The 26,214-nt window shown below is 44.6% G+C and overlaps 1 protein-coding gene and 1 long non-coding RNA gene across 2 annotated transcripts; both read right to left on the reverse strand.

Annotated features, from left to right (window-relative positions):
- Nucleotides 1–7,675: 7,675 nt before the first annotated feature.
- Nucleotides 7,676–8,287, reverse strand: LOC119767133. Its single transcript, XR_005277344.1, has 3 exons — nucleotides 8,068–8,287; nucleotides 7,946–8,010; nucleotides 7,676–7,848 (listed from the first exon to the last, which is right to left on the reverse strand). It is a non-coding gene; the product is annotated as an uncharacterized LOC119767133 (long non-coding RNA).
- Nucleotides 8,288–8,454: 167 nt separating this feature from the next.
- On the reverse strand, nucleotides 8,455–15,475 carry LOC6048315. The gene is made up of 4 exons (XM_038250540.1): nucleotides 15,164–15,475; nucleotides 14,826–15,066; nucleotides 8,579–9,654; nucleotides 8,455–8,535 (listed from the first exon to the last, which is right to left on the reverse strand). Exons 2-4 carry the CDS (start codon nucleotides 14,857–14,859, stop codon nucleotides 8,455–8,457), a joined length of 1,191 nt encoding a protein of 396 aa, XP_038106468.1. The 5' UTR covers nucleotides 14,860–15,066; nucleotides 15,164–15,475.
- Nucleotides 15,476–26,214: the final 10,739 nt, after the last annotated feature.

Consider the following 26,214-nt stretch of genomic DNA (forward strand, 5'->3'; position numbering starts at 1 on the left):
TCCGGAAGAAGCACCAACAAAAACTCACCAAAACAAACGACGACGGCGGCACGGAATCGGCGACGATTCCTGGACGTAAACACCCGGACACACTGGCACCTTCCTCCAGACCGATCCGGAAGAAGCTCCAACACAAACTCACCAAAACAAACGACAACGGCGGCACGGAATCGGCGACGATTCCTGGACGTAAACACCCGGACACACTGGCACTTTCCTCCAAACCGATCCGGAAGACGCACCAACACAAACTCACCAAAACAAACGATGACGGCGGCACGGAATCTGCGCCGATTCTTGGACATAAACACCCGGACACACTGGCACCTTCCTCCAGACCGATCCGGAAGAAGCACCAACACAAACTCACCAGAACAAACGACGACGGCGGCACGGAATCTGCGCCGATTCCTGGACGTAAACACCCGGCACCTTCCTCCAGACCGATCCGGAAGAAGCTCCAACACAAACTCACCAAAACAAACGACGACGGCGGCACGGAATCGGCGACGATTCCTGGACGTAAACACCCGGCAGCTTCCTCCAGACCGATCCGGAAGAAGCACCAACACAAACTCACCAAAACAAACGACGACGGCGGCACAGAATCTGCAACGATTGTTTGACGCACGAGCGACCAAAACTCCCGGACACGCGACGGTTGAATCACGATCCGACAGGCTTCTGCCAACCACTTTTCAAAACGTTGCGTTTGACAGTTGTCAAAGTCCCTGGGTCAAAAGATGATTGAATATTGTACCTAAATTTGATGAATATTACTCAAGTATACGAGTAACAAAAATAATGTTGAATATTCATCAAAAATTAGGTAATATTACACATTTTTTGTGTAAAACCTGTTTGACAAAAAATAATTTTTCAACATTCTGTATTCAACCTTCCATTTTTACATTATTTTTTGCTGTGTGTGTAATAAACAAACTTAGAGCTTTGAAAATTTGGATTTTTCTTAGTTAGAATGTTTACTTTCGAGAAAAAAATACCAAAAAATATTTGGAGAAGGTCACTTTTTTGAAACTTGGCCACCCAATGTACCATAGTGCAACGGTCAGTGATCAATTGCATAACTGTAGATTAAGGTAGATTTCAATTTCATGAAGTTTGATCTGTCGGAAGATAGGATTTCTCTCATATTCCGGAAGTGTCCCCACGAGGCCACCGGTAACTGGTTCCAGAATGGCCAGGATGGGTCTGCGAACAGCGGCATGACATCAGGGGTGCTCAAAGTTTTTGAAGGCCGGGCCAAATTTGAAGCTCAAATGAGCTTGCGGGCCAAATTTACAAAAAAATGTTGTTAAAAAAATAAATTATGTTATTTTAATGTAAATAATCAGACATTTCTGTTATTCAAAAAAAAAATCTTTTCAAAATAATAGGAACCACAAAATAACGAGTTTCTTTGGTATTGTAGTTTCTGGTATTTGAAAAAAAAAGTTCTTAGCTGCATCTTCAAAAAAAATGTTTTGTTTTTATATTTCGAAAATGGTGGTGACATTACATGTTGAAGAATTATTCTTCTATAAGTTAAGTGTGGCTAATGAAAAATCGTTGAGATCCAGAATTTCAACATTTCAATGAAATTTTTTTTGGAAAATGTTTTAAGCTTCCGTATAGTTAACCTGCAATCATTTTTTTCAAAAAAAGCGAAACAACATTTATTTATTTCATCGAAAATTCACTAAAATTCAAATTATTTTTAATAAACCCAAACATGCTCAAATGATTTTAAATGCAAAGGAATGCATATTTAATTAATTTCAGCTGAATGCTCTTAAATTTATTTTTTTAAAGTTTTTTGAAAATATATTTTTGCTCCTGGTTTTTCGAGTCAATTTTTAAATAATGGTGGAGGGGTGGGTTGATCGACGAAAGCTTTGTAAAATATTTGCTGCAAACTTGATCCTCCGATTTCCACATTTTGTCTGCCTGAATCAGTTGATAGTCAATCAGATTCGTTATCTAACTGTAATGAGTTCGAATCCCTAATGAAGTGCAATGTAAGATTGAGGGTGACTTGCAAATTAATAAAGAAAACTTTTTTGCATCTATTACAGAATTCTACCTAAGGCAAACTTGAACGTCTTTTTGATATTTCTAAAAATGTTTGATGAAAGTTTTGACGACATTTACTAGTTTCACTCACATTGAAACGTGTGAAATTGTTTTAATTATACAATATTTTGAACATATTATTTGTATCCTAAAGTGGGGATCAAAATATTGATAAATCATAAGTTTTTTTTATTAGCAAAAAAATAAAAAAGATTAGCATATAAAAGCTTAAAATAAACCATAATTTTGAAAAAGTATAAAATCACTTTACAAGTGGTCAACGGGCCATTTTACATGATCATTCAAAATGGGTATCTTTCAATTTCATGAAGTTTGATATGTCGGATGATAGGATTTCTCTCATATTCTGGAAGTGTCCCCAAGAGGCCACCGGTAACCGGTTCCAGAATGGCCAGAATGGATCAGTGAACAACGGCATGACCGTAGATTGACATAACTATCAATTTCATGAAGTTTGATATGTCGGATGATAGGATTTCTCTCATATTCCGGAAGTGTCCCCAAGGGGCTACCGGTAACCTGTTCCAGATTAGCCAGAATGGGTCAGTGAACAACGTGTTACATGAGCGTTGCGAATTCTGATATAAGTAGCTTTATTTTGAAATTTTGTGTTCCAAATGGGTAGAATAAGAATAAGCGTGCAAAAGAAGCACAGCGCTAGCGAAAAAGGAGATCCACAGTCCCGCTTGAAAGCTCGATGCCAGCAGCAAAATATCTTGCGCTCGATCATCACCGCCTACTTCGATGCTATTTCCGGAAAGAAATAAGAAGAAAGAGGGGGAGAGAAGACGCGGCTCGATCGCAGGGCGATCGACAGCGAGAGTTAGTTGCCTGCGAGTCCCAAGCAAAGGTGCACGTCCGTGCTGTGAGCACAACAAAGTTCGGCGAGCGACGCGTGTGCATGAGGGCGGCGTCCACTGAGATCGAGAACCACCGACCGCGCACACATCCCGGAACGGTTGCGAAACAGCTTGGCCCGAAATCAAGTCGACGCCGCCGCAGAACAAATCCACAAGCACCGGAGCCGACTGCTGGCACTAGGACCGGAGGTGTAGGGTGTTGTCAGCGGTAAACAATCCGGGCTTACCGACAAGCGAGCAGTAATAACACGTTCGTCTTTCCCTAGAGCGGCTTGATCGGACACGGCAGGAAGAGACCAAAGGCGGGTATCAAACCGATCATCCAGCACGAGTTCGCGGAAAACACCAACTAGCGACGAAATCGGCAAAGTAGGACGAACCACGAGCGAACGCATCCACCGCAACTGATCGCCAATCGAGTAAGAGACCATAAGTTGAACTCGAACACCGTACTAACGAGATTTCGCATTTAGGAACGGCTCGGCGCCCCAAGGCACGAACGGGAGGACGACAAGTGGGCCCGACAGCTTGAGGACGCACAGAACGGGACGTACGATCAATCAGGCACGGAGGGCGGTCAGCCTGATCAGCCTGTCGTCGAGTAAGTGAACTCACAGCACGCCGTAATACTGCTCTAACGCCACATTCTTCAACAGCGAGCCAGTCTCAAGAAAGCACCGGCAAGACGAGCACAAACCGAGGACGCAAACAAGTCCTGATTCTGCCGGTAAGAAACCAAAGAAGATCGCATGGTGACGAATCTCACACATGTCCATTTCCCAGACGAGCGACTTCGAGGCGGCCGAGCAGGCCGAGCGCGAAAGAAAACAAAACAACGCCCCCAAATCAGATCGGGGTAAGTTGGAGCAAAAACAAACCACAACAAGAGGTAGCGTGCTGATGTGTGTCTTTCTGCAGGGCGTTTTGGGACACTTGAGTCATTGGAGTTTCGGCGCTCGGGGTTGGACGTGCGGAAGGCCGGCAGTCCGGAGAGGAGCTTTCGGTTCGCGAGGCACGCGTGGGGACGCGGCGGAAAGCGTCGGAGATCAGACGCCGGCGCATTGGAGAGGAGGCACGCGCATCGCAACGGCTCGTCGGTCAACAGCCCACCCGCCAGGGTTGTCGTAAGGCGTGTTATGTCACGCGCGCACGATGAGCAGGCAGCGCGTCGAGCTGAGCGAGGACTGTGCAAAGAAGAAGTGATGGGCCCATCGCGTGTGTGAGTAGTGCACTAGTAATAAGAAGATGAATAGAAAGAGGTTGGCGTAGGTTTTAGGCTTCAGAGACCAAGAGGCAGATCTAGAACGATGAATCGAAGCATGTAATCGCGCGAATAAATTTGGCACTACATTGCACTACATTCAGAATTCGCTGTATTTGTTATTTGTGGTTGGCTAGTCGGGACACTGGGCTATTTCGCTACCCGGTGCACCCCAATTATCAACAAACGGCATGACCGTAGATTGACATATCTTTCAATTTCATGAAGTTTGATATGTCGGATTACAGGGTTTCTCTCATATTCCGGAAGTGTCCCCAAGGGGCCACCTGTAACCGGTTCCAGATTGGCCAGAATGGGTCAGCAAACATCGGCATGACCGTAGATTTACATATCTTTCAATTCCATAAAGTTTAATATCCAACATGACAAGGTTTCATAAAAATAATCAAGTTGGCCATTTTTCTGGTATCCGTTTCCATGTTAACTGGCCATTTGGCCAATAAGCATCCCAAAGTGGTTCTGGAAGGCGCCTTCTGTTTTTGTAGTATGTTTTTTGTATCAATAAAAAAAATATAATTTAAAATGGTGAAAGCTTTTATGTTTTCTTCAAACAATGATTTCGAATCATTTTCATGAAACTGCCATACAGCAACCACCGATAAGGTTGCCGGGTAGTAAATTGCTAACCCAATTTAGCAACGACCGGTGTGGGACCGGGTGACTAAACTAAAATAGAAGCGTTACGGGTTAATAAAATAGCAACAATTTCCGCAACGCACCGGTAATGATGCTCTAAGAGCATCTCCACCGGTGCGCACATAAATTAGTGACTATTTTGTTCACCCACAGCGCTACTATTTTAGTTTAGTCACCCTTCCCACACCGGTCGTTGATAAAACGGGTTGGTAATATAGTCACTGCCAACCCCACCGGGGGTGAGTATCAGCTTATTTTGACGTTTCGAAATAAAATTTGTTTCAGTTTATTGGCATGACCAATTTGCCAAAATCTTCAAAGCCAGTAGTAATTATTTCCAAAAAAACTAGATTGGCCGCAACCTGGATTGGTCCGGGTTCCCCGGGGAATATTCCGTTGGAGCGACATTGGCAGCACCGTATGAATATGTGCAATATTAGTGTCAAACTTCACGATTTTCAAAATCACATATGAAAATTACGAAAACTGACATTTTAAACGGACTGGCCGGAACCCGGATGGTTCCGGGTTTCCCGGGGGATGTTCCGTTGGAGGGACATTGGCGGCTCCGATGAATATGGGCAATATTGGTGTCGAACTTCACGATTTTCAAAATCACATATGGAAATTACGAAAATGGACATTGTGAGTGGACTGGCCCCAATCTGAATTGGTCCGGGTTCCCCCGGGGATGTTCCGTTGAGCGGATATTGGCGGCACCGTATGAATATGGGCAATATTGGTGTCAAACTTCACGATTTTCAAAATCACACATGGAAATTACGAAAATGGAAATTTTAAACGGACTGGCCACAACCCGAATCGGATGTTCCGTTGAGGGGACATTTGTGGCAGCGTATTTTGTGGGCAAAATTGGTGTCGAACTTCACGATTTTCAAAAGCACATGTGAAAATTATGAAAATGGACATTTTTAACGAACTGGCCACAACCCGGATGGTTCCGGGTTCCCCGAGGAATGTTCCGTTGGAAGGACATTGGCCGCACCGTATGAATATGGGCAATATTGGTATCAAACTTCACAATTTTCAAAATCACATGTGAAAATTACGAAAATGGACTTTTTGAGTGAACTGGCCACACCCCAGGTAGTTCCGGGTTCCCCGGGGGAAGTTATATGTATTTGTTGGTGTCAAACTTCACGGGTTTCAAAATCACCTATCGAAATTACGAAAGTGAACATATAAAGTTTATTCGTCATAAACTGCATCAGTCCGAGTTCCCCGGAGTATGTTTCGTTGAAGGGACCTTATCGGCACAAATAAATAAATAACAAATATTGAAGTTGAAAAGAAATATCAAATGATTTTTTCTAAAGTCATCCGGAAAAAACGGAATCGACGTAACACCTTATAATGTGGCCCTCTTAAACCTTGCGGTTTCGTCAACGGATCCACAGGTGTGTATCGTTCTTTTTGCGACAAGACTCCGCCTCCCGGGTCTCCTAAGTGTGAAGGTATGGGCACGGGGAGAGGGCACCGAATACCTATATTTACACTTAGAATTTTTTGCGTCCGCCCCGGGATTCGAACCGGCGACCTCTGGATTGTGAGTCCAGTGCGCGGTCCGATTGATCCACACAGGCAGACATCCACAATCCACAATTTAAATAAATTCAAAAAATAAATTCCTTCAATGTACCTTTAACGGAACATCCCCGGGGGAACCCGGACCAATTCGGATTGTGGCCAGTCCACTCACAATGTCCATTTTCGTAATTTCCATATGTGATTTTGAAAATCGTGAAGTTTGACACCAATATTGCCCATATTCATACGGTGCCGCCAATATCCGCTCAAAGGAACATCCTCGGGGGAACCCGGACCATTTCGGATTGTGGCCAGTCCACTCACAATGTCCATTTTCGTAATTTTCACATGTGATTTTGAAAATCGTGAAGTTTGACACCAATATTGCTCATATTCATACGGTGCCGCCAATATCCGCTCAACGGAACATCCCCGGGGGAACCCGGACCATTTCGGATTGTGGCCAGTCCACTCACAATGTCCATTTTCGTAATTTCCATGTGTGATTTTGAAAATCGTGAAGTTTGACACCAATATTGCCCATATTCATACGGTGCCGCCAATATCCGCTCAACGGAACATCCCCGGGGGAACCCGAACCAATTCGGATTGTGGCCAGTCCACTCACTATGTCCATTTTCGTAATTTTCACATGTGATTTTGAAAATCGTGAAGTTTGACACCAAAATTGCCCATATTCATACGGTGCCGCCAATGTCCGCTTAACGAAACATCCTCGCGGAAACCCGGAACCATCCGGGTTGTGGCCAGTCCACTAAAAATGTCCATTTTCGAAATGTTCATATGCGATTTAAAAAATCGTGAAGTTTGACACCAACACTATCCATATTCATAGGTACCGCCAATATCCTTTTAACGGAACATCCCCCGGGGAACCTGGGCCAATCCGGGTTGTGGCCAGTACAATGAAAATGTCCATCATCAATGTCCAGTTCCGTGGAACCATAAAAAGTTCATTTAAAAAAAAAATGATTTTTCTTTCACTTCAAGCAGATGTCAAATATTTGTGCGCGCTACTAGCGGGCGACTAAATTTGGTCACCCGCTGTTCACCGAGGGTCGAGCCATAGACTAATAAAAGACTACACAGTGGGATCTGAACCATGACTCAACCTTTTTATGACCCCTCGGCATGGCCGGTTCACTGTCAAAAATGACAGATCAAAATGTCAGAAACTGGCTACACTGGTGATTTTCTGACGTTTCTTTTTTTCTTTTTGTTTTTGTTGGGGTAAATGAAAGGCGATCCTTTGAGCTGACACCCTGTCGTGGTGTTCGAAGTGCTAAAAGCTGTAATCAATTTATTAGTAGCTAATCGCATGTTAAATTTAACCCACTTACATTTGTCTACCTATCATCGATTGAGATGAATTCACTCCCAATCACCCTGTTCAGCAGGTTTGCAGATCTGTGATAGTAAACATAGTTTTAGCGATAAGTTTTAATCTAGTTTTAAGTTTTAACTAGTTTCCAAATTCAATAGCATGATCTTGCAAGAAACTCACATGACTTAACCTCAAACTAGGTGATTAATCGTCGATGACCGCTTAAATCCAAATAACGACGGCAACTATAGAAAATTATGGATAAGTTTACGCAAATTCATTTCTCAGCCTAGCGTACTTACAAATTTAATAAATTTAAAGAGAATTGTTATCAACCACCAGCCTATCGCCCGTATCAGAAGATTACCTAACAATTTGCACGTTTGTACTTGGAGAATGATCTTAAATTGTAATGACGTTTCAGCTTGCCGAAACCGTCGCGGACGTACGTTCTACTCTCGGTCTGGTACGTCACGGATACGTCGACCTGTCACCGCGCAGTTCTTTCCCCGGTCGTCGCGGCGCTCGTGCAGTCGTACGCGGCGCTTGCTGTGGGATGGCGTTATCGTCCGCAACATTCCCCGACCCGTGAGGTACTTCCGGGATCACCGGATCTACCTCACCCTTCTCCACATCTAATCTCGCCAGCTTCGCGATCGGCCGTCGCAGCAGTCCCGTTGAAGTCTGTACTACAGCCTGACGAACTCGACCGTCGCGGCCCACGACCACTTCCGCCACACGTCCCCGGATCCAACCATTCCGCACGGTGTCTTCCACGATGATCACTAAATCACCAGCTCGGATTGGAACCACTTCCTCGTGCCATTTGGTTCGCCGCGTCAGGTCCGGCAGGTACTCCCGAACCCATCTGCGCCAAAACTGGTCGATTATCACCCGCATCAGGTTCCATTGGTTACGGCAAGCGTCCTTGGAGTCGGCCAACGTTTTCTGCGTCTGCACCACACCGCTCGTGCTCAGTAGCAGGAAATGGTTTGGTGTTAGCGCTTCCTGATGTCCAGCTTCCAGCGGGATCCACGTCAGCGGCCGGGAATTCACGATGCTTTCAGCTTCTGCCACCAGCGTCGCCAGCGTCTCTTCGTTGGGCAGCCTCGCTGTGTTCATTGCTGCCAGCGCCGTTTTCACCGAACGCACGAGTCTCTCCCACGCGCCTCCCATGTGAGGGGAGGCAGGCGGGTTGAACACCCACTTTGTGGTTGCGTTGGTGAAGGTTTCGGCGAGCTTCTCCTCGACGACTTTCATCTCCTTCTGCAACTCGTTGCTGGATCCGACGAAGTTCGTGCCACGATCGCTGTAGATCTCCACAGGCGCGCCTCTTCTGGCGATCAACCGTCGAAAGGACATCTTGCACGACTCGGCGGAGAGCGAGTGGACGACCTCCAGGTGCACGGCGCGCGTTGTCAGACATGTGAACAGCGCCACCCATCTTTTAGCGGTGGTGCGGTTCACCCGCACTGCAACAGGTCCGAAGTAATCGACGCCCACGTACGAAAAAGGTCGCTCGAACGCCTTCAGCCTGGCAGCAGGTAGTGGAGCCATCCGCGGGACGACCGGAACCTTCGCTTTCAACTGGCACAGCAGGCAGTCGTTCTTCGCTTTGCGGGCAGCCGTCCGCAAATTCGGCACGTGAAATCGTTGTCTCAGCTCGTTTTCCACCGTTTCGCAGTTCCCGTGCAGATATTTCCGGTGGTACCAGTCGATCAGCAACTTCGTCGCCGTGTGGTCCTTTGGCATGATGATGGGGTACCGAGTGTCGAACGGCACGAAATCGGCCGCAACGATTCTGCTCTCCATGCGCACCACGCCGGCGTCATCCATAAATGGCGATAACTTTCGAATCTTGCTCGTGGATTCCAGATTGAACCGCTTTTCCGGATCAGCACGTGCTGCTGCGAGTGTTGCAACTTCGTCTGGAAACGCATCGCTTTGCACCCAGCACCAGATCGTGCTCTCCGCCGCCGCTAATTCTTCCTGTCGCAATGGTCCGCTCAGTAGCTGCTCCTTCTTCAGCTTGCGTCGCAGGTTCCCAGCAAACCGATGCACGCGAGCGAGCGTGCGCAAGAGACGAACCCACTGCGAGAAGCGATCCCACTCGACGTTGTGCGTGGCAACGGCTTCCCGGTGCACTAGGCAGGCTCGCAGCTCCTCGGTCGGTTCTTGCAGGTTTGGCGTGATGTCTACCGGCCATTGGTCTTCTGGGTGATAGAGAAACCATGGGCCTTTGAACCATCTACTATCGGGAGACAAACAGAAGCTTTTTCCCCATTTCGTGGCGTCGTCCGCCACATTCTCCTTCGAGGGAATCCAGCGCCACTGATGCGGCATCGTCTTGGACATGATTTCACCCACCCGGCATGCCACGAACTGGCGATAGTTGCGATGATCCGAGTTGATCCATGCGAGCACTGTCTTGGAGTCGCACCAGAAGATGGTCTTGTCGATCCGTAGGGAATGTCCGAAGATAATCGTGTTCATCAGCCGTACGCCAATCACCGCGGCCATCAACTCCAATCTGGGTATGGAGAGGGCCTTGAGGGTGCCACTTTGGATTTCCCGCCGACCAGCGCCACCTCGATACCGTCCTCGAACTCCGCTCGGAAGTACGCCACGCAGGAGAAGGCATCCTCGCTTGCGTCCACGAAAATGTGCAGCTGCAGCGTCTTGATGTCCTTGACCGAGCGCCGTGGAAAGTAGCAGCGCGGAATCCGGATCTGTTCCAGAAACTTAAACTGATCGGTCCACTGCGTCCAACGCACGCACATCTTGTCTGGGATCCGTTGGTCCCATTGCGTTTTCGCTCTCCACAGGGCTTGGATCAAGATCTTACCGCGCACGGTGAAGTGAGCCAAGAATCCCAGCGGATCGAACGTGCTCATAACCGTACTCAACGATTGTCGCTTCGTCGGGTGCCCACCGTGCGTGTCCAGAGCGGAGGAGAACGTAAACACATCCTGCTGTTGCTTCCAATAAAGGCCGAGCACGCGCTCCGTGGTGCTTCCCTTGTCCAGCTGCAGATTCTTCTCCGAGGCCGAATCGTTATCCCCGACCCGTGCGAGAACCGCTTCGGAGTTGGACAACCAGTTCCGCAGGTGGAACCCGCCCAAGGAGTGGACGTGTTTGACCTCCAGAGCTAATTTCACCGCTTCCTCTTCGTTGTCCGCGCTGTCGAGATAGTCGTCCACATAGTGTTTACGCTGGATGGCTTCGGCGGCGGCTGGGAACTTCTCGGCGTGCTCTGCGGCGTTTAGGTTCTTGACGAACTGTGCGGAACAGGGCGAGCACGTCGAACCAAATGTGGCTACATCCATCAAGAAGATGTCCGGTTCCAGCGAGGGGTTCTCGCGCCAAAGCAGTCGCTGCGCGTGGCGATCTTCCTTCCGGATCTGCACCTGGTGGAACATCTCCTTGATATCGGCACACAGGGCGATCTGCCGCTCCCGGAAGCCAAAAAGGACTGCCGGCAGGGTGGTTAGAAGATCCGGACCCTTCAGGAGCATGGTGTTTAACGATATCCCCTCGACCTTGGCAGCGGCGTCGCAAAAGATACGCACCTTCGATGGCTTCTTTGGGTTGAGCGCAACTCCGAGAGGGAGATACCACACACGCCGCGGGTCGGCTTCCTTGAGCTCGTCTTCCGTGGCCTTGTGGATGTACCCCTTTTCTTGGTACTCGTTCATTTGACGCAGCACGCTCTCGCCGATCACCGGGTCGCTTCGAATGCGCCTCTCGAGGCACTGAAGTCTCCGTACGGCCATCCCGTAGCTGTCCGGGAACTCGAAGTGGTCGAACTTCCAGATGAGACCCGTCTCGAAACGCTGTCCAACTCGTGTTGTGGTCTCTTGCAGGATTCGGTTCGCGCGCTGCACTTCCTCTGACTCCGGACACGGCACTGCAGTGATTCCCAGGCTCTCGATGGAAAAGAAACGTGCCACGAGATCGTGTAGGGGGTCTTCACTGTGGCATTCGCAGATGTTGAAGGTGCGGACAAGCTTTTCTGGTCGGTCCGGATTTGTTCCGTAGATCGTCCAGCCCAGACGAGTCTTCGCAGCGACCGGCTCACCCGGTTTCCCTTCTCGGATCCGTAAAGTCGCCGTGACGTGCACGTTGTCGTTGCCGATCAAAATGCACGGCGTAGCCCGGTCGTAGTCGTCCACCGGAAGTCCTTTCAGGTACGGGTGGGCTTCTACTAGCGTCGAATACCGTAAGCTCTGCCTCGGTAGATCCAGCTTGCTGACCGTTCGCACATCGGAAATCGTGTGCTTCGCACCACCTCTTCCACCAGAAATCTGCAAAGTGACCCGCTGTGACTCTGCTTCCGTCCTCTTCATATTCGCCGTCCATTGTAGACACAGCGGAAGATGTTCGCCTTCGACTCCCAGCTGCCTGACTACTTCCTCTTCAATCAGCGTACTCTCGGACCCGTCGTCCAAGAAGGCGTACACTTGAACTGAGCGATTGTTGGCGTGCAGCGTCACCGGCAGGACTCGGGACAGTGTGGTCTTTCCAGAGAAGTGGTGATTGGTGGCCACCTTGGACCCGGAAGCCTGTTCTTCTTCCTTGTTCTGCTTGGCATCCTTTCTTTCCGGCTTTGAGTGCAGAAGAGGGTGGTGTTTCAGCTGGCATCCATTTTCCTCACATCGCTTGCTCAGCTTGCAGGGCCGCCGGCCGTGAGCACCGAGACAGCAGCGACAGAGTTCGTGCTGTTCGATGACTTTCCAGCGATCGTCGACACTCTTCTTGGCGAACTCCGGACAATCCTTTACCCGATGCTTCGGGTCTTTGCAGACTAGGCAGGCTGGGCCCCCGGAGTTGTTTTGCTTGACCTCGACTTTCTTCGCTGGAGTTTTTGGCGAGGAACACTTTTCTGCGGCATGTGCTCCGCAGAAGTGTTTCTCCTTACCGCCTTTCTCCTGCCTATCGCGGTGTTCCGACGGTTTCGGTACATTGTACGGCGTGACATCCGTCGCGGCCCGGACCAGGGTGTTCATGTATTGCGCAAAAGTGAGCACGTTTACTACCGCAAAGCGGTTTTTGTAAAGGGACCAGTCCAGTTTCATGTTGTCCGGCAACTTTTCCACCATTTCGAACAGCAGCGTGGGATTGTTCAGATGAGCATCCTGACCCGTATCCTCCAAGTGATCGCTCAAGCTCTGCACCACCATTCCGAACGCGATAAGTGTTTCTAGTCGGTTCGGTTTCGGTCCAGGAGTCGACCGAAGTTTCTGCAACAGCGTCTGGATCAATAGTTCTGGGCGGCCGTACAGAGTCTCGAGTGTGGCGAGGACATGTGGAACGGATGCCGGAAGTCGAAGGCGGCCTACCACCATCTCCCGCGCGTGTCCTTCTAGACAGTCCTGCAGCCGCGCTAAGTTCTCCGCATCGGAGTAGCCGCACGTCTGGGTTGAGTTGTTGTAACAGCTGACGAAAAGTGGCCAATCCTCGGGATTACCGCTAAACTTGGGCAACGCTCTCGGCATCACATGCCTTGCGGCCAGCTGTTGCGGCGTGGGCCCCAATACTGGCGGGATTGGTTGTTGCTCCTGTTCAGGTTGGTATTCTGGCGCGTTGTCTGGCGGCGCGGGCTCCGGATTCCTCTGCGGGTTTGGCGGCACTGGCTCCGGATCCCTCTGTGGGTTTGGCGGCACCGGTGCTGGTTCGGGTGCTGGTGTTGGTCCAGGAGGGCGAATCCTTGGCACTGGCGGACGTGGAAACGGGAACGGCGGTCGTGGTTGGAAACCCGGCGGAAACGGACCTTGCGGACGCGGGAACGGGCCTTGCGGACGCGGAAATGGGCCTTGCGGACGAGGGAATGGCCCAGGTGGGCGTGGCGTTGGTCCTGGCGGTTGCGGCCTTGGTGCCGGGGGAACAGGCGGCGGTGGATACGGCGGCTGCGGTTCCGGCATGGGGGTCGGGTTCACTCCTGTCGATCCTGTCGACGTTCCATTGTTCCCATTTGCCTTTAAACCACTCGCGTTGTTTACTTGGTAGCTGCTGACACTCCCATAGACCATTCCAGATTGACTTTGACGGACCGTCAGGGTCTTTTGGTACAAAAGGGAGTTGGAAAACGGAAAGGGCGTTGAGTGAGTCAGGTGAGCAGAACCTGCCAAAGCGCTACCGTGGCTTGGGCCCGCTTGTTGCCAGTTGGTGTACCCGGGGTTATCATACGGGTCTACCTCGTAAATGGTTCCCAAAGTGCTCGACGTTCTGTCGATCATTCCACCCAATCCCACTTCGAGCGTTGACTGATCTAGCGAAATGCCTTGGAGAGCCCGTCCCAGGACGTCTTGCCCAGCTGATTCGTCGTATTGACCAGCCGTGTTATTGTTCGCACCTTGCTCGGTCAGCGTTGACGTTCGAGCGGCAAACTGTTGCTGCTTTTGCCACTGTTCCACTTTGCTTTTGCTGCTTTGCTCCGACCCGACGCTACGATCATCCGCGACCTCATCGTCCAGCTCTTCCTCCCGTGCCCGAAAGGTTTGGGAGCGTTCTTTTATTACGTAACGCGAAAAATCGGACTTTTAGACCCCCTCCCCCCCCCTCGTAACAAAATTTCCTTACAAATTTTAAAAATTTTGTATGGAGCGTAACACGGCCTCCGACCCCCCCTCCCCCCTACTGCGTTACGTAATAAAAGAACGCTCCCTTTCCTCTAGGATGGTTTGTTCGATCTCCAGCTTGGCGCGATCGATTTCCGCCTCCTGCTGCAACTTCTCCTGCTCATGCCGAATCTGCTGCTCTCGACGTGCCTGCTCCAGATGCTTTTCCATGAGGAGCTTTTGGGCCTCGAGTTTCTCCAGACGTAGGCGAGCCCTCCGCGCCCGTGCGTCGGAGGTGGATGACGTTCCAGAGCTGGCCTTAGAAGACGGCTTCTTCCCTTTGGGAACGGTAAACGAAGGGTTTTGGCAGCGAGGACAGGTGAATGAGCGCTCCTCGACAGGAACTGTCTCGTCGACGCCAGCGCAGCAAGTGTGCCACCAGGTTAGGCAGTGGGCACAGTTCACCATGTCCGTGGTGTCCGGCCAAAAGCAGGCCTGGCAGTGAAATCCCCACTCTGCGGTCGGTACATGGGCCATATCGACATAAATCTTTTAGATTATGTTGGGGTAAATGAAAGGCGATCCTTTGAGCTGACACCCTGTCGTGGTGTTCGAAGTGCTAAAAGCTGTAATCAATTTATTAGTAGCTAATCGCATGTTAAATTTAACCCACTTACATTTGTCTACCTATCATCGATTGAGATGAATTCACTCCCAATCACCCTGTTCAGCAGGTTTGCAGATCTGTGATAGTAAACATAGTTTTAGCGATAAGTTTTAATCTAGTTTTAAGTTTTAACTAGTTTCCAAATTCAATAGCATGATCTTGCAAGAAACTCACATGACTTAACCTCAAACTAGGTGATTAATCGTCGATGACCGCTTAAATCCAAATAACGACGGCAACTATAGAAAATTATGGATAAGTTTACGCAAATTCATTTCTCAGCCTAGCGTACTTACAAATTTAATAAATTTAAAGAGAATTGTTATCAACCACCAGCCTATCGCCCGTATCAGAAGATTACCTAACAATTTGCACGTTTGTACTTGGAGAATGATCTTAAATTGTAATGACGTTTCAGCTTGCCGAAACCGTCGCGGACGTACGTTCTACTCTCGGTCTGGTACGTCACGGATACGTCGACCTGTCACCGCGCAGTTCTTTCCCCGGTCGTCGCGGCGCTCGTGCAGTCGTACGCGGCGCTTGCTGTGGGATGGCGTTATCGTCCGCAACAGTTTTGATTCTTGAATTTTAACAAACACACACATTCGTTTTATGGGAGGGTGATTTTGCCATCCAAGAGAACCGGAACGACCGACAACTTAGTCGCCGTCCGGTTAAGGTCCGGGTTATGGCCATGAAGTTTTCTTCAAAATTTACAATTAATTTCCGTTCATTTTCACCTCAAGTCACTGATAGAACCATTGGCCACTTACGGCATCGGTTTCGGATTGATCAGCAGTTGCCGGATCATGTCATGTAACGTCTCCTGGGACATCCGACTACCGGAAGCAAAAGGAATCAAGTCGAGACTGACCGCGGTGGCGGTAAGCGTGATAACGGTGATTACTACTGGTACCGTACCGGACATGTCGGTTAAATCGAACATAATTGAACCGATAGGTGCCGGGGTTAATTATACAGACGCAAACCCTATCCGACTCGGACAGATCTGGACATGCTGGCGGAATAAGCGCCAAAATGAGCCAATTGCGAGGAATATGGCGAAATAAATCAGCGCATACCCGGCGGTGAACGAAAGAAGAAGAAAGAATGACCCCGGCGATTCCGATCAAGACATTTTTCTTAATCGTCGTTGGACTTCGACAAGTCACGACTAAATATTACCGGAGGTGGAAACCTCGAATCGCGTGCGAGCAAGCTGGTTATCGGCATCGGATCGCTTAGCTTGCTTTTCACTTTTGTAATAAAATAACAAATCATTTTCAAATTTTATTTCATACATTTTAACACATCATCTATTGAATGGATTTCTTTCAGAACGGTGTCTGAATTTAAAATGTATTGCATAGTATTTGATTGCATTCTAACTCAATTTATTCGACCATAGAGATTCTTCACATTTTGGTTCACAAATACTTTTGGTTTGATTTGCTTTTCCCTAACACTTCCTATCTTAGCTTTCGTGGTTGATTCGTATAGTGAGCAGATTGTAGCGATCGGAGTTCCCGAAACTGCTCCCCGTGTACACAAGATGTCCTCCTTCCGCTTCTATTCGCTGATCCATCGCCCGCGCAGCCCAGAACAGACCGTCCCGTTGAATGATGTCCTACAGATTGTCAACACTTTCATGCGTGGACATCAACCAGCACTTCTCGTTTTGCTAGAACGATCTGCACTACGTCAGGCCGAGGTCCAGCTGCAGCCGCCACGCCAGGCCAAGGCGACCCGGACTTTACCAAATTTGGCGATGACTAGACCTGTGTTGGATTCGCCACGCTCGAAATTCCGCTGAGCTGTTCCTGGTTAACCTTCGTCTTAACCGGCGCGTACGGCTTCTGCACATGTTCGACGATCCGAAGGACAAGACCATCACGAAAGGCAGGACCATCGGCACGGCCAATCTATCCAGGTCGGGAAGCGATGACGGCCAGCAGACGTCTAGCGTTAAACTACTACTCCTGGTCGGAATCGATCTTGTTAGTCTTCTGAAGCTTGGCGTACTTCTTGAGCAGATGCTTGCTGTCCTTTTGGCTAACACATCCTCCTAGCTGGCCTTCAGGTCACGTTTCTTGTCCAGCGGCTGCAGGTAGTGGTTCTCGTACCACTGATGAAACGGCGCGGCATCGATCACGACGTGCCTAGCGTGCATCCCTCCGAAGCCCAGGCAAAGTTGCTGGCGTCCAGACGGTGCGCACAGACCTTCCTGTTTCCACAGCGGTTCGCACTTTTGGATCTTGGATTTGGCGGCCGGGCGACCAACTTGTACTTCCTTTTCTTGCGGACTTTTGCCCGCCTATTCTGCCGTTCTACGCATAATTGTCTCATGTCAGTTTTGGACGATTTTGACTTTATGACATTTTTAAGTTTAGTTTGATGTGTACTTTAAGAAAAACACATAAAATCTGGTACTTTGTTCGGAAACTCATCAAAAACAACACCAAGTCTGTTTGTCCCATCGTTAAACTTCTACGCATAATTGTCCCACCAAGTATTTTCTTACACGGAATCGTTGGTTTTATTAAGCATTATGTTTTGTTTACCTGTTGTATAGTAAGAGAATCACAAATAAGGGTGATAAACTGCTAACTGGGGCGATAAGGAACCCACGGGACAATTATGCGTAGAAACACAGAAATCGGTCGAAAAATTTCAATCGCGTTTTTCTCAGTTGCACTTTTTTGAACATGGGACAATTATGCGTAGAACGGCAGTATTGTGATAGCTATTTTACACTTGATTTTTGGAGATGATAACAGCCTGACGAAATGGTGAACCTAAAAGTAACAATTGTTTTTAAAACAACACAAATTTCCATCAAGAATCTGTTCTCACTCTTTCACTCCAGCGACATAACTTTCTATATGTTGGGAACTTCCGTTGCACCCTGCTAGATGTAAAGCCGCGAACCTGACTGACTGACACAGTCATGTCTCCTGGTGCACTCCAACTCCAACAACCTGCACCGGTTTCAAAACGATTGCTTGAAGGTGTGATGCTAATAATTAATTTTACGAAATTATAAGCAGAAGTTGGCAAAAAAAAATTCCACCCGTCAACAGATTTGCAAAAATAAAAACATAAACAAACTCGTTTCACGCGCGCAAATCAGCGCACAAAGCAAAATCGAAAATAACAGTGCGGCCAAGAAAATCTGTCATACGGGGGGCGAGCCGATGCGGTACAACGTGGGTTCACGCGGTTCACAGCTTATGAGTCATATTTTTTTGAAAAAAATGTTCTGAGTGTTTAGTCTTTAATTAGTCTATGGTCGAGCTGCTATTTTATGAGCGCGTTTGTGAGCGACCGGTGTGGGGATGAGTGATGGTGGAGCGCTTCCAAATCCTTACTGCGCGCGCCCGGTGGAGATGGTCTAAGTAAGGACATTAGTTTTCAGGGTACTTAAAAGCTTGAAATTTAGAAATGTGTTTGTTTATGTATGTTTTTACATAAACAAATTAAACATATGATCTGATGAGTGAAAGCATAGTTGAAACAGCTGTCCCTATTCAATCTGTATGTGCAGATTTGCCTGAGATGACTGTACATTTGGCTCAAATACAATCCTGCACAAATAATCACGAATTAAGCAAACAAACGTGTTCATGGAAACGTGAACAAATTCATGAAATCATGGTACAAAAATCATGAAATCATAAAGTTGTGAACTAGTTCACGTGTGTTTAAAGACGATAAGTTGCGTTACTTTTTCAAAGTCGACCAGTAACGCTTGGAAACAAATTTTCAAAGAGATCATCGAAGAAATTTGATTTACAAATCAATGTTGTAGTTTTGTAAGTGGATTTTCGACGTTCGGCTTCTGGGGGTGGGTAGTTCTGGTATGTTTTGTGATGGGCCATTTCCCACAAGGACTCATGCATGTTTTTTTTTTGGGAGGAGGGATGAAATTTAGTATGGAGAAAAGCAACACAGGGTGGGGGTAGGGGGATCAAATTCAAGAACATTCCAAGTTTTTCAAGTAATTCAAGTTATTCGAGTAATTAAAGTAATTCTACATGTAATTCATGTAATTCAAGAAATTCAAGTAAGAAATAAATTCAAGAAATTCAAAAAAATCAAGAAATTCAAGAAATTTAAGAAATTCAAGAAATTCAAGAAATTCAAGAAATTCAAGAAATTCAAGAAATTCAAGAAATTCAAGAAATTCAAGAAATTCAAGAAATTCAAGAAATTCAAGAAATTCAAGAAATTCAAGAAATTCAAGAAATTCAAGAAATTCTAGAAATTCAAGAAATTCAAGAAATTCAAGAGGACGTTGGCATCACTTGTAACGGTCATAGTATTCAATTTGATGAATTTTGATATGTCACATGACATGGTTCCTTGCAAATTCCAAAGTGTCCCCAAGTGGCCATCGGTTACCGGTGACCCGTTCCGAAGTGGCCAGGTTGGACCAGAGGACGTTGGCATCACTTGTAACGGTCATAGTTTTTAATTTGACTAATTTTGATATGTCACATGACATGATTCCTTGCAAATTCCGAAGTGTTCCTAAGTGGCCACCGGTTACCGGTAACCCGTTCCGGAGAGACCAGGTTGGACCAGGTTCCGTCGGCATTGCTCCAATAAAGCAGGTTCTCAGTATCTTTCATCTGCGGCCAAAAAATCCAAAATCGGTTAAATTATCTAATTTTGGTATGCGAATAACTGATTGCAGATAAATATATGCGTACCCGGGCCAAAATTAAATAGTTCATCCCGTAATAATAGAATGATACCCTGCAACTGTCACTTTTCCATTAAATGATTTCTGAACGTTCTTCGCCTCTGTTTCAAAGCTGTGGCCACAAAATTCCCCCGAAGAAAAAATTCATGCTTTTTGTTCGCATGAGCGTGAACAAATGCATGATTTGTTTCCTAATGCCATGAACGAAGTTTATGATTACAGAAACAGGATAAACGTAACCAGACCTGGCGTTACGGGTTTTCGTGAACAAACGTTTATGGAAATCGATTGCAATCATGCATTTGTTCACGGTGCAAAATCTTATCATAAAATTTGCTTTGTTTCCTATTTTCATGGTACGTTGTTCACGTTTACGCGAACGGACTTTTTTGCGTGTGCTTTGTTTTGCCTGTAAATAAGGCTCATTTCTGAAGTCTGAGCTTTGGTTATTTTTATCTGAAATTTGACCAATTTCTTTCATCCGCTAATAACTATACGAAAACTATTTCATTACACTACTTATCTCACGTTGATTTTATGCAAAATCGTCCAATCTTTCGAATGAAAATGGTTGCGTAATGATAAGTGGTTGCGAACACGGTCAAAATTCAAAATTAATAGTAAGTTTCTCAAAAACCCTAAAAATTACCCTTGAAAAACAATTTTTTTAAATGTTTATCAAAATCCAATAGAAAGCCCTCACGATTACCTTTCCAACGATATATAACTTTTTGATGTTTGGTAATGTATTTTGGGATATATCATTTCTCCAAATTAGGGCATTTTTTTCGAAAAAAAACCATTGTTCAAAACAAGTTTTTCTTTACAGGTGGCTAATGGCTGACATTTTCATTGGTTCGGAGGTTGTTTTTATGGTTTTTTGGTGCGCCGAATCGAATGAGAACATTGCCGTAATGATTTGAGAACATGTGCATCTAGTGGGACGGTTTCAGCGATAATTGCTCATTTTCTGTATTTCACGTATTTTTTTTATTTTTTTAAGTTCTAGCTGATCAAACTTCTCAAAGGTTTTAGTAACACAATAGTTTTTATCATTTTTATGCATATGTTGGCATCGTCGCTATGTTTTGCAATATAGATCTAACAAAAATATTTTTTTCCAGATTTTACACATTTTTGTGGTTTTTTTTAAAGTATTTATCAAGTTTAAAAAAAGAAGAAACGTGATTCTATGTTTGTAAATACTAGTAACAACAAGTAACAACTCAAAAAATAAAATGTATAGGTTGTCGCGATATATTTAAAGTTCCAATAAAAACATTACTTTTTATGGCTTTTTTCTGAAGTTTTACGTAGTTTTTTATTTTTATTTTTTCGGAAAACAGTTCAAATTATATGATCTAGTAATGTTCCTGACATTACTACGATTATTTTGATATATAATGGTAAGGGTTTTCCTAATGCTTTGCTGAAGTTATTATACTTTTACTGCACAGTAAACAAATTTACGACTGCGCGGCATTTGGTCGTAGTAATTAGCGGATTGATCAAATCGAAATCTAAAAAGTTCTAGGCTCATCTAGACATCCCTGAATCACTTGAAAAAAGAATCGTGTCGATTTGCTGAGCTGTGCCCGAGAACCAGCAAGTTGAATTTAGCGTTCCAACTTTTTATGAGCATTAATCTTTTTAGTGTTAAGCCATTAAGTCTCAGCAACCAGAGGTCCAATTTTCAATGTTACATATACAATTTCATAGCAAATTTTCTGAAATTATCAAAACAAAATATTTTTAGAAGTTATCACTCATGTTCACTATTTTTAAAAATCGAAAAACTGCAATATTCCACTAAAATCAAATTTGCGTTGATTATATCTTGAAGAAAGAACCCTTCCAAAAATTGGCAAAGTACTTTTCGATTGCAAATTATATTTTACATGAAAAACATTTGGTCAAATTTTATTTCTTGATAAACTATCCTAGCAGAGCTGGTTCTGCAAGAATTCTGCTCGAATTGTGAAAAATATCTACTAGACTGCTGTAAGAACATCCAACTCTGTTAGAACTCTGCTAGAACGTCGTTACTGGGTCTCTATATTAAACATCAAAATAACACTCACTGAAACCAAATGTACCTACATGAATCATGTGGCAAATTAAAAAAAAGAACAAAAAATAAAGTGTTTGCTAGATTCGAGCTCTCTACCACCTTTTCTTAGAATACTTCCTATGGGTAGATTTCCTAAAAGTATATATCTCTGGTTAGTTTGCAATACGTCGTTATCGCCATCGCGACCTCCGACACTTACAGTATGTAAAAAAAGTATTTACACCCCTCGGGCACTATGCACATTTTGTGATGAAACATGTAAACAATTTAATGTTGACTTAAACCTAGTACTACGTTTTGTTCAGAAACTCATGCCAAACATTTTGCTGCAAAAAGCTCATGAAAAAATGTTTTCTATAAAAGTTATATAACAAATACTATAACAAAATAAAAAGGTGCAAAAAAGTTTGTACACCTTTCGAAAAATTAACATAAATAAAGTTGTTTGATGACAAATCACCATAAATCCAGTCTCCCAACTCCAAATAGGCATCCTTGACTGATTAAAAAAAAAATTTGGATTGAATATAAAGTTTACTAATTACTTAGTATAAAAGTTTATATAACTCTGGAAATTCTATATAAAACTTATCTAAACTTAATTTTGCAAACTTTCAATTTAGCTAAATGTCAATATATTACCATAGAATTGCTAAATAAACATTCTGGAGTGGGTATAACACCGTTTTGGGGGTCTTTGTATCGCTAGAATAGATTTTTCGTTGGAATTTCGTACCAACCCGGAATTACGTCGTCGGAAAATCCACCGGCATCCGAACCGGTCCACAATTCACAAGTCAACCTATGTGGCATCGAAAAGGGCATAAAATTTCCGATCTTTTGATACCCAGACATCTAGGTTTCCTATAAAACCCACGTTTTTAAATACCTAGGCAAAAACGTTGTTATGGTTTCGTTTGAGCAATCTGCCAAAAATGTATGGAATTTCGTAATTTTTGTTCTCTTGGATCAAACTTACTTTTTGCTTAGGTATTTAAAAACGTGGGTTTTATAGAAAACCTAGATGTATGGGTATCAAAAGATCGGAAATTTTATGCCCTTTTCGATGCCACATAGGTTAACTTGTGAATTGAGGACCGGTTCGGATGCCGGCGGATTTTCCGACGACGTAATTCCGGGTTGGTACGAAATTCCAACGAAAAATCTATTCTAGCGATACAAAGATCCCCAAAACGGTGTTATACCCACTCCAGAATGAATATTTAGCAATTCTATGGTAATATATTGACATTTAGTTAAATTGAAAGTTTGCAAAATTAAGTTTTATATAGAATTTCCAGAGTTATCTAAACTTTTATACTAAGTAATTAGTAAACTTTATATTCAATCCAAACTATTATTTTAATCAGTTAAGGATGCCTATTTGGAGTTGGGAGACTGGATTTATGGTGATTTGTCAACAAATAACTTTATTTATGTTAATTTTTCGAAAGGTGTACAAACTTTTTGCACCTTTTTTTTATGTTATAGTATTTGTTATATAACTTTTTATAGAAAACATCTTTTCATGAGCTTTTTTCAGCAAAATGTTCGGCATGAGTTTCTGAACAAAACGTAGTACTAGGTTTAAGTCAACATTAAATTGTTTACATGTTTCATCACAAAATGTGCATAGTGCCCGAGGGGTGTAAATACTTTTTTTACATACTGTATTTGATTTTTTCTCTGAAAAAAAAATCAATTTTCAATGGTTTTAAGTAAAGAGCATTTAATGGACGTGTAGATGAACAATTTCGGACATTTTTGAATTTGATAACTTGTAAATTGATCGAAAAACGATCGTAAAACGGCTTTGTTTACAACTGGCGCTTAGAACCTTTTGAAAACTAATCCGAGATGTATCTATTAATTAATTTTTCTTTTGAATAACAGCGCTCAAATATTTTTTTATGTTTCAACTCAATATCAATGTTTTTTTTCTTAGACGGTACAAACCGATCGAGGTTTACAACAACATTTCGCTTTTCTGGTAAAACAAAAGTGAAAAATACCTACAGTCAATTCTTCCATTATATTAAATCTAAATGTGTTAATGGAATTGACAAAATAAACTAACCTTTTTGCGTAAAGAAGGCATTAAAAGTATTTTAATAACACAACTACACTGAACCACTGAAGTTTTACCGATCTGTGATGCTGTGTTACAAATTTAATCCCGACAAACTAAAATATAGTTTCTTTTGTGATTGAGTCGTCATACAGGATGAGGTGACAGTTGTATGTAAAGAAAGAGCTATGTTTTATCCATAAAATACTCTACGGTGCACAACGCTTTGAAACAAGTTATGATCCGGCTCACGCAGAACTCAGATTTTTCTTTGCAGAGTACAGCATTGTGTGCCCGTCTTTGCAGCACTTACATTCAGCCATGCCAGATATACAGATAAATCTGTATTTTACAGATTTTTCGATCCCAAAAATCCCAAAAATCTGTATATACAGATTTTTTTAAAACGGTTATATTTGAAAGTTTCAACAATTTAGTTATTAATTTATGCTTTAATATGATTAAAAAGCTTAAATCTGTTGTTAAAAATTTCGAAATGTCTTCTATGGCTTTGAATTCGACAAGATACAGATAAAATACAGATTTATTTTTAAGAAAATACAGATTTCCTTCAAAATAATCTGGCAACGTTGCTTACATTAGTTTTGATAAGCTAGAACTTCTGTAAAACGAGCAGCAGTAAACTTGACAGCAGTGTGGTGAATGAAATGTTTCGTCTTCAAATGACCAAATTGGTCAGAATTTGATATCATAGGTACCAATTCAAGGTATTGTTTTTTTTTTTTTTTTAGACCGTCCCGTGGCTTAATGGCTACGGCTCGCGTCTCATAAGCGGAAGGTTCCGGGTTCGATTCCCGACCGGTCTCCTTGAAATTATTTGACTATAATTGAACTTTGAATATGAACAAAAAACGCATGGAATCAGGTGGGATTCGAACTCACACCTTTGGATTGGTAGTCAGATGCTCTAGCCACTCGGCCACCGAGGGGTTGACACCCCTTGAGTGAATTAATCCGTAGTGGTGAAATAATGTCACAAGGTCATTTACTATATAATACAACAATCCCTTTCCCGACGATTCCCCTACACACACTACGCACCATATTCTATAAATAACACGAAGTGGTTGGTACGGTATGTCCCCACTTCTTCTTCTTCCCCTGATGATTCCATGAAATGTGGGTTCCGTTCATAGAATCTGTCTCTTGCGGTTAATGCAACGCAGTAGGCCGGGCCGCTTTAGTGAGTGTAATACATTTCGGGGGTTCTCGAAAGTACTGCAATCATTAATAATGACAAGAAAGAACTTGAGGCGTAATCTAACCATAAGTTCTTCCCGGATGCTTTCTTCGGACTGGCTGCGCTTGTGTTCGATTAGATTAGATTAGAGATTAGTACCAATTCAAGGTATTGTTTTGATATTGGCAAATTGCAAAACCTGTCGTTTACCGGATACCACATTTTGGGATATTATTTTTAACGATTCAATTGAATTTAACTTAATTTAATTTTGAAACTTTTGGTGAACTTGTATCTAGTTTCATTTTAATAGCATTGATTTTTCAGTCTTCGTGTTTTTGTTCCGGTTAATGTGTTTTTTTCAAATGGAATTGCTTATACATGATTTCTGGCGAATACGTAACAAACCGGTTGTGCACGGTTCAACCGATTGAACCGATTGATTTTTTTGCCAGCCGAGCTACCGTGGCCATAAGGTAACGGGGTTCGCCTTGTAAGCGGAAGATGATGGATTCGATTCCTGTCTGGCTCGGAAAAGTCAGATCCCTTGAAAACTGACCGGTAGGGGATGGGTTTTGAGTAGCGGCGTGCTGGATTTTCAATCCAGAGGGCATGAGTTCAATACTCCTACCGGGATGATGAAGTTTTTTTTGAATACAAAAAAAACCTTCGAGTGCTAAACGGGAGTGCTGAATAATAGCACTGACACTGTGCAGTAAGCAGCTTACTTTAAATATGATCAATCAAACAAAATCAAACCATCCACATTGATGAACTCCAGGTCTTTTGTGGTCTATACTGCAAGTTTCTGCTCGAACCAAGGAGTCCGTACCTCTTTCTACTCACTTTGGATTGCGAGTTCAACCGCCACCGGCGATTCCACCGAAGCAGGCTTGTTTTGGTGTGTTGTTTGTCTTTGTAGCAGGGTGAAGACTCCTACACCTGGAATGACTTAACGGCCTAACAACAACCAAGGCCGGGACCGACGTTTTATTTCCCCATCCAATGGAAGTTTTGAGCAGACGGGAATCGAACCCAGAATTATCCGCTTACAAAGTGGACAGCGCAACCATTCGGACGCACTGCCACACAACAAAAAAAAAAGAAGCACTGAAGCTGTGATGATTTGTAATTTGTTATTTTATTGGATACGATGACTTATTAGTTACATTATGTGTCA

Source organism: Culex quinquefasciatus, chromosome 2 (genome assembly GCF_015732765.1).
Source record: "Culex quinquefasciatus strain JHB chromosome 2, VPISU_Cqui_1.0_pri_paternal, whole genome shotgun sequence".
NCBI classification, from domain to species: domain Eukaryota; kingdom Metazoa; phylum Arthropoda; class Insecta; order Diptera; family Culicidae; genus Culex; species Culex quinquefasciatus.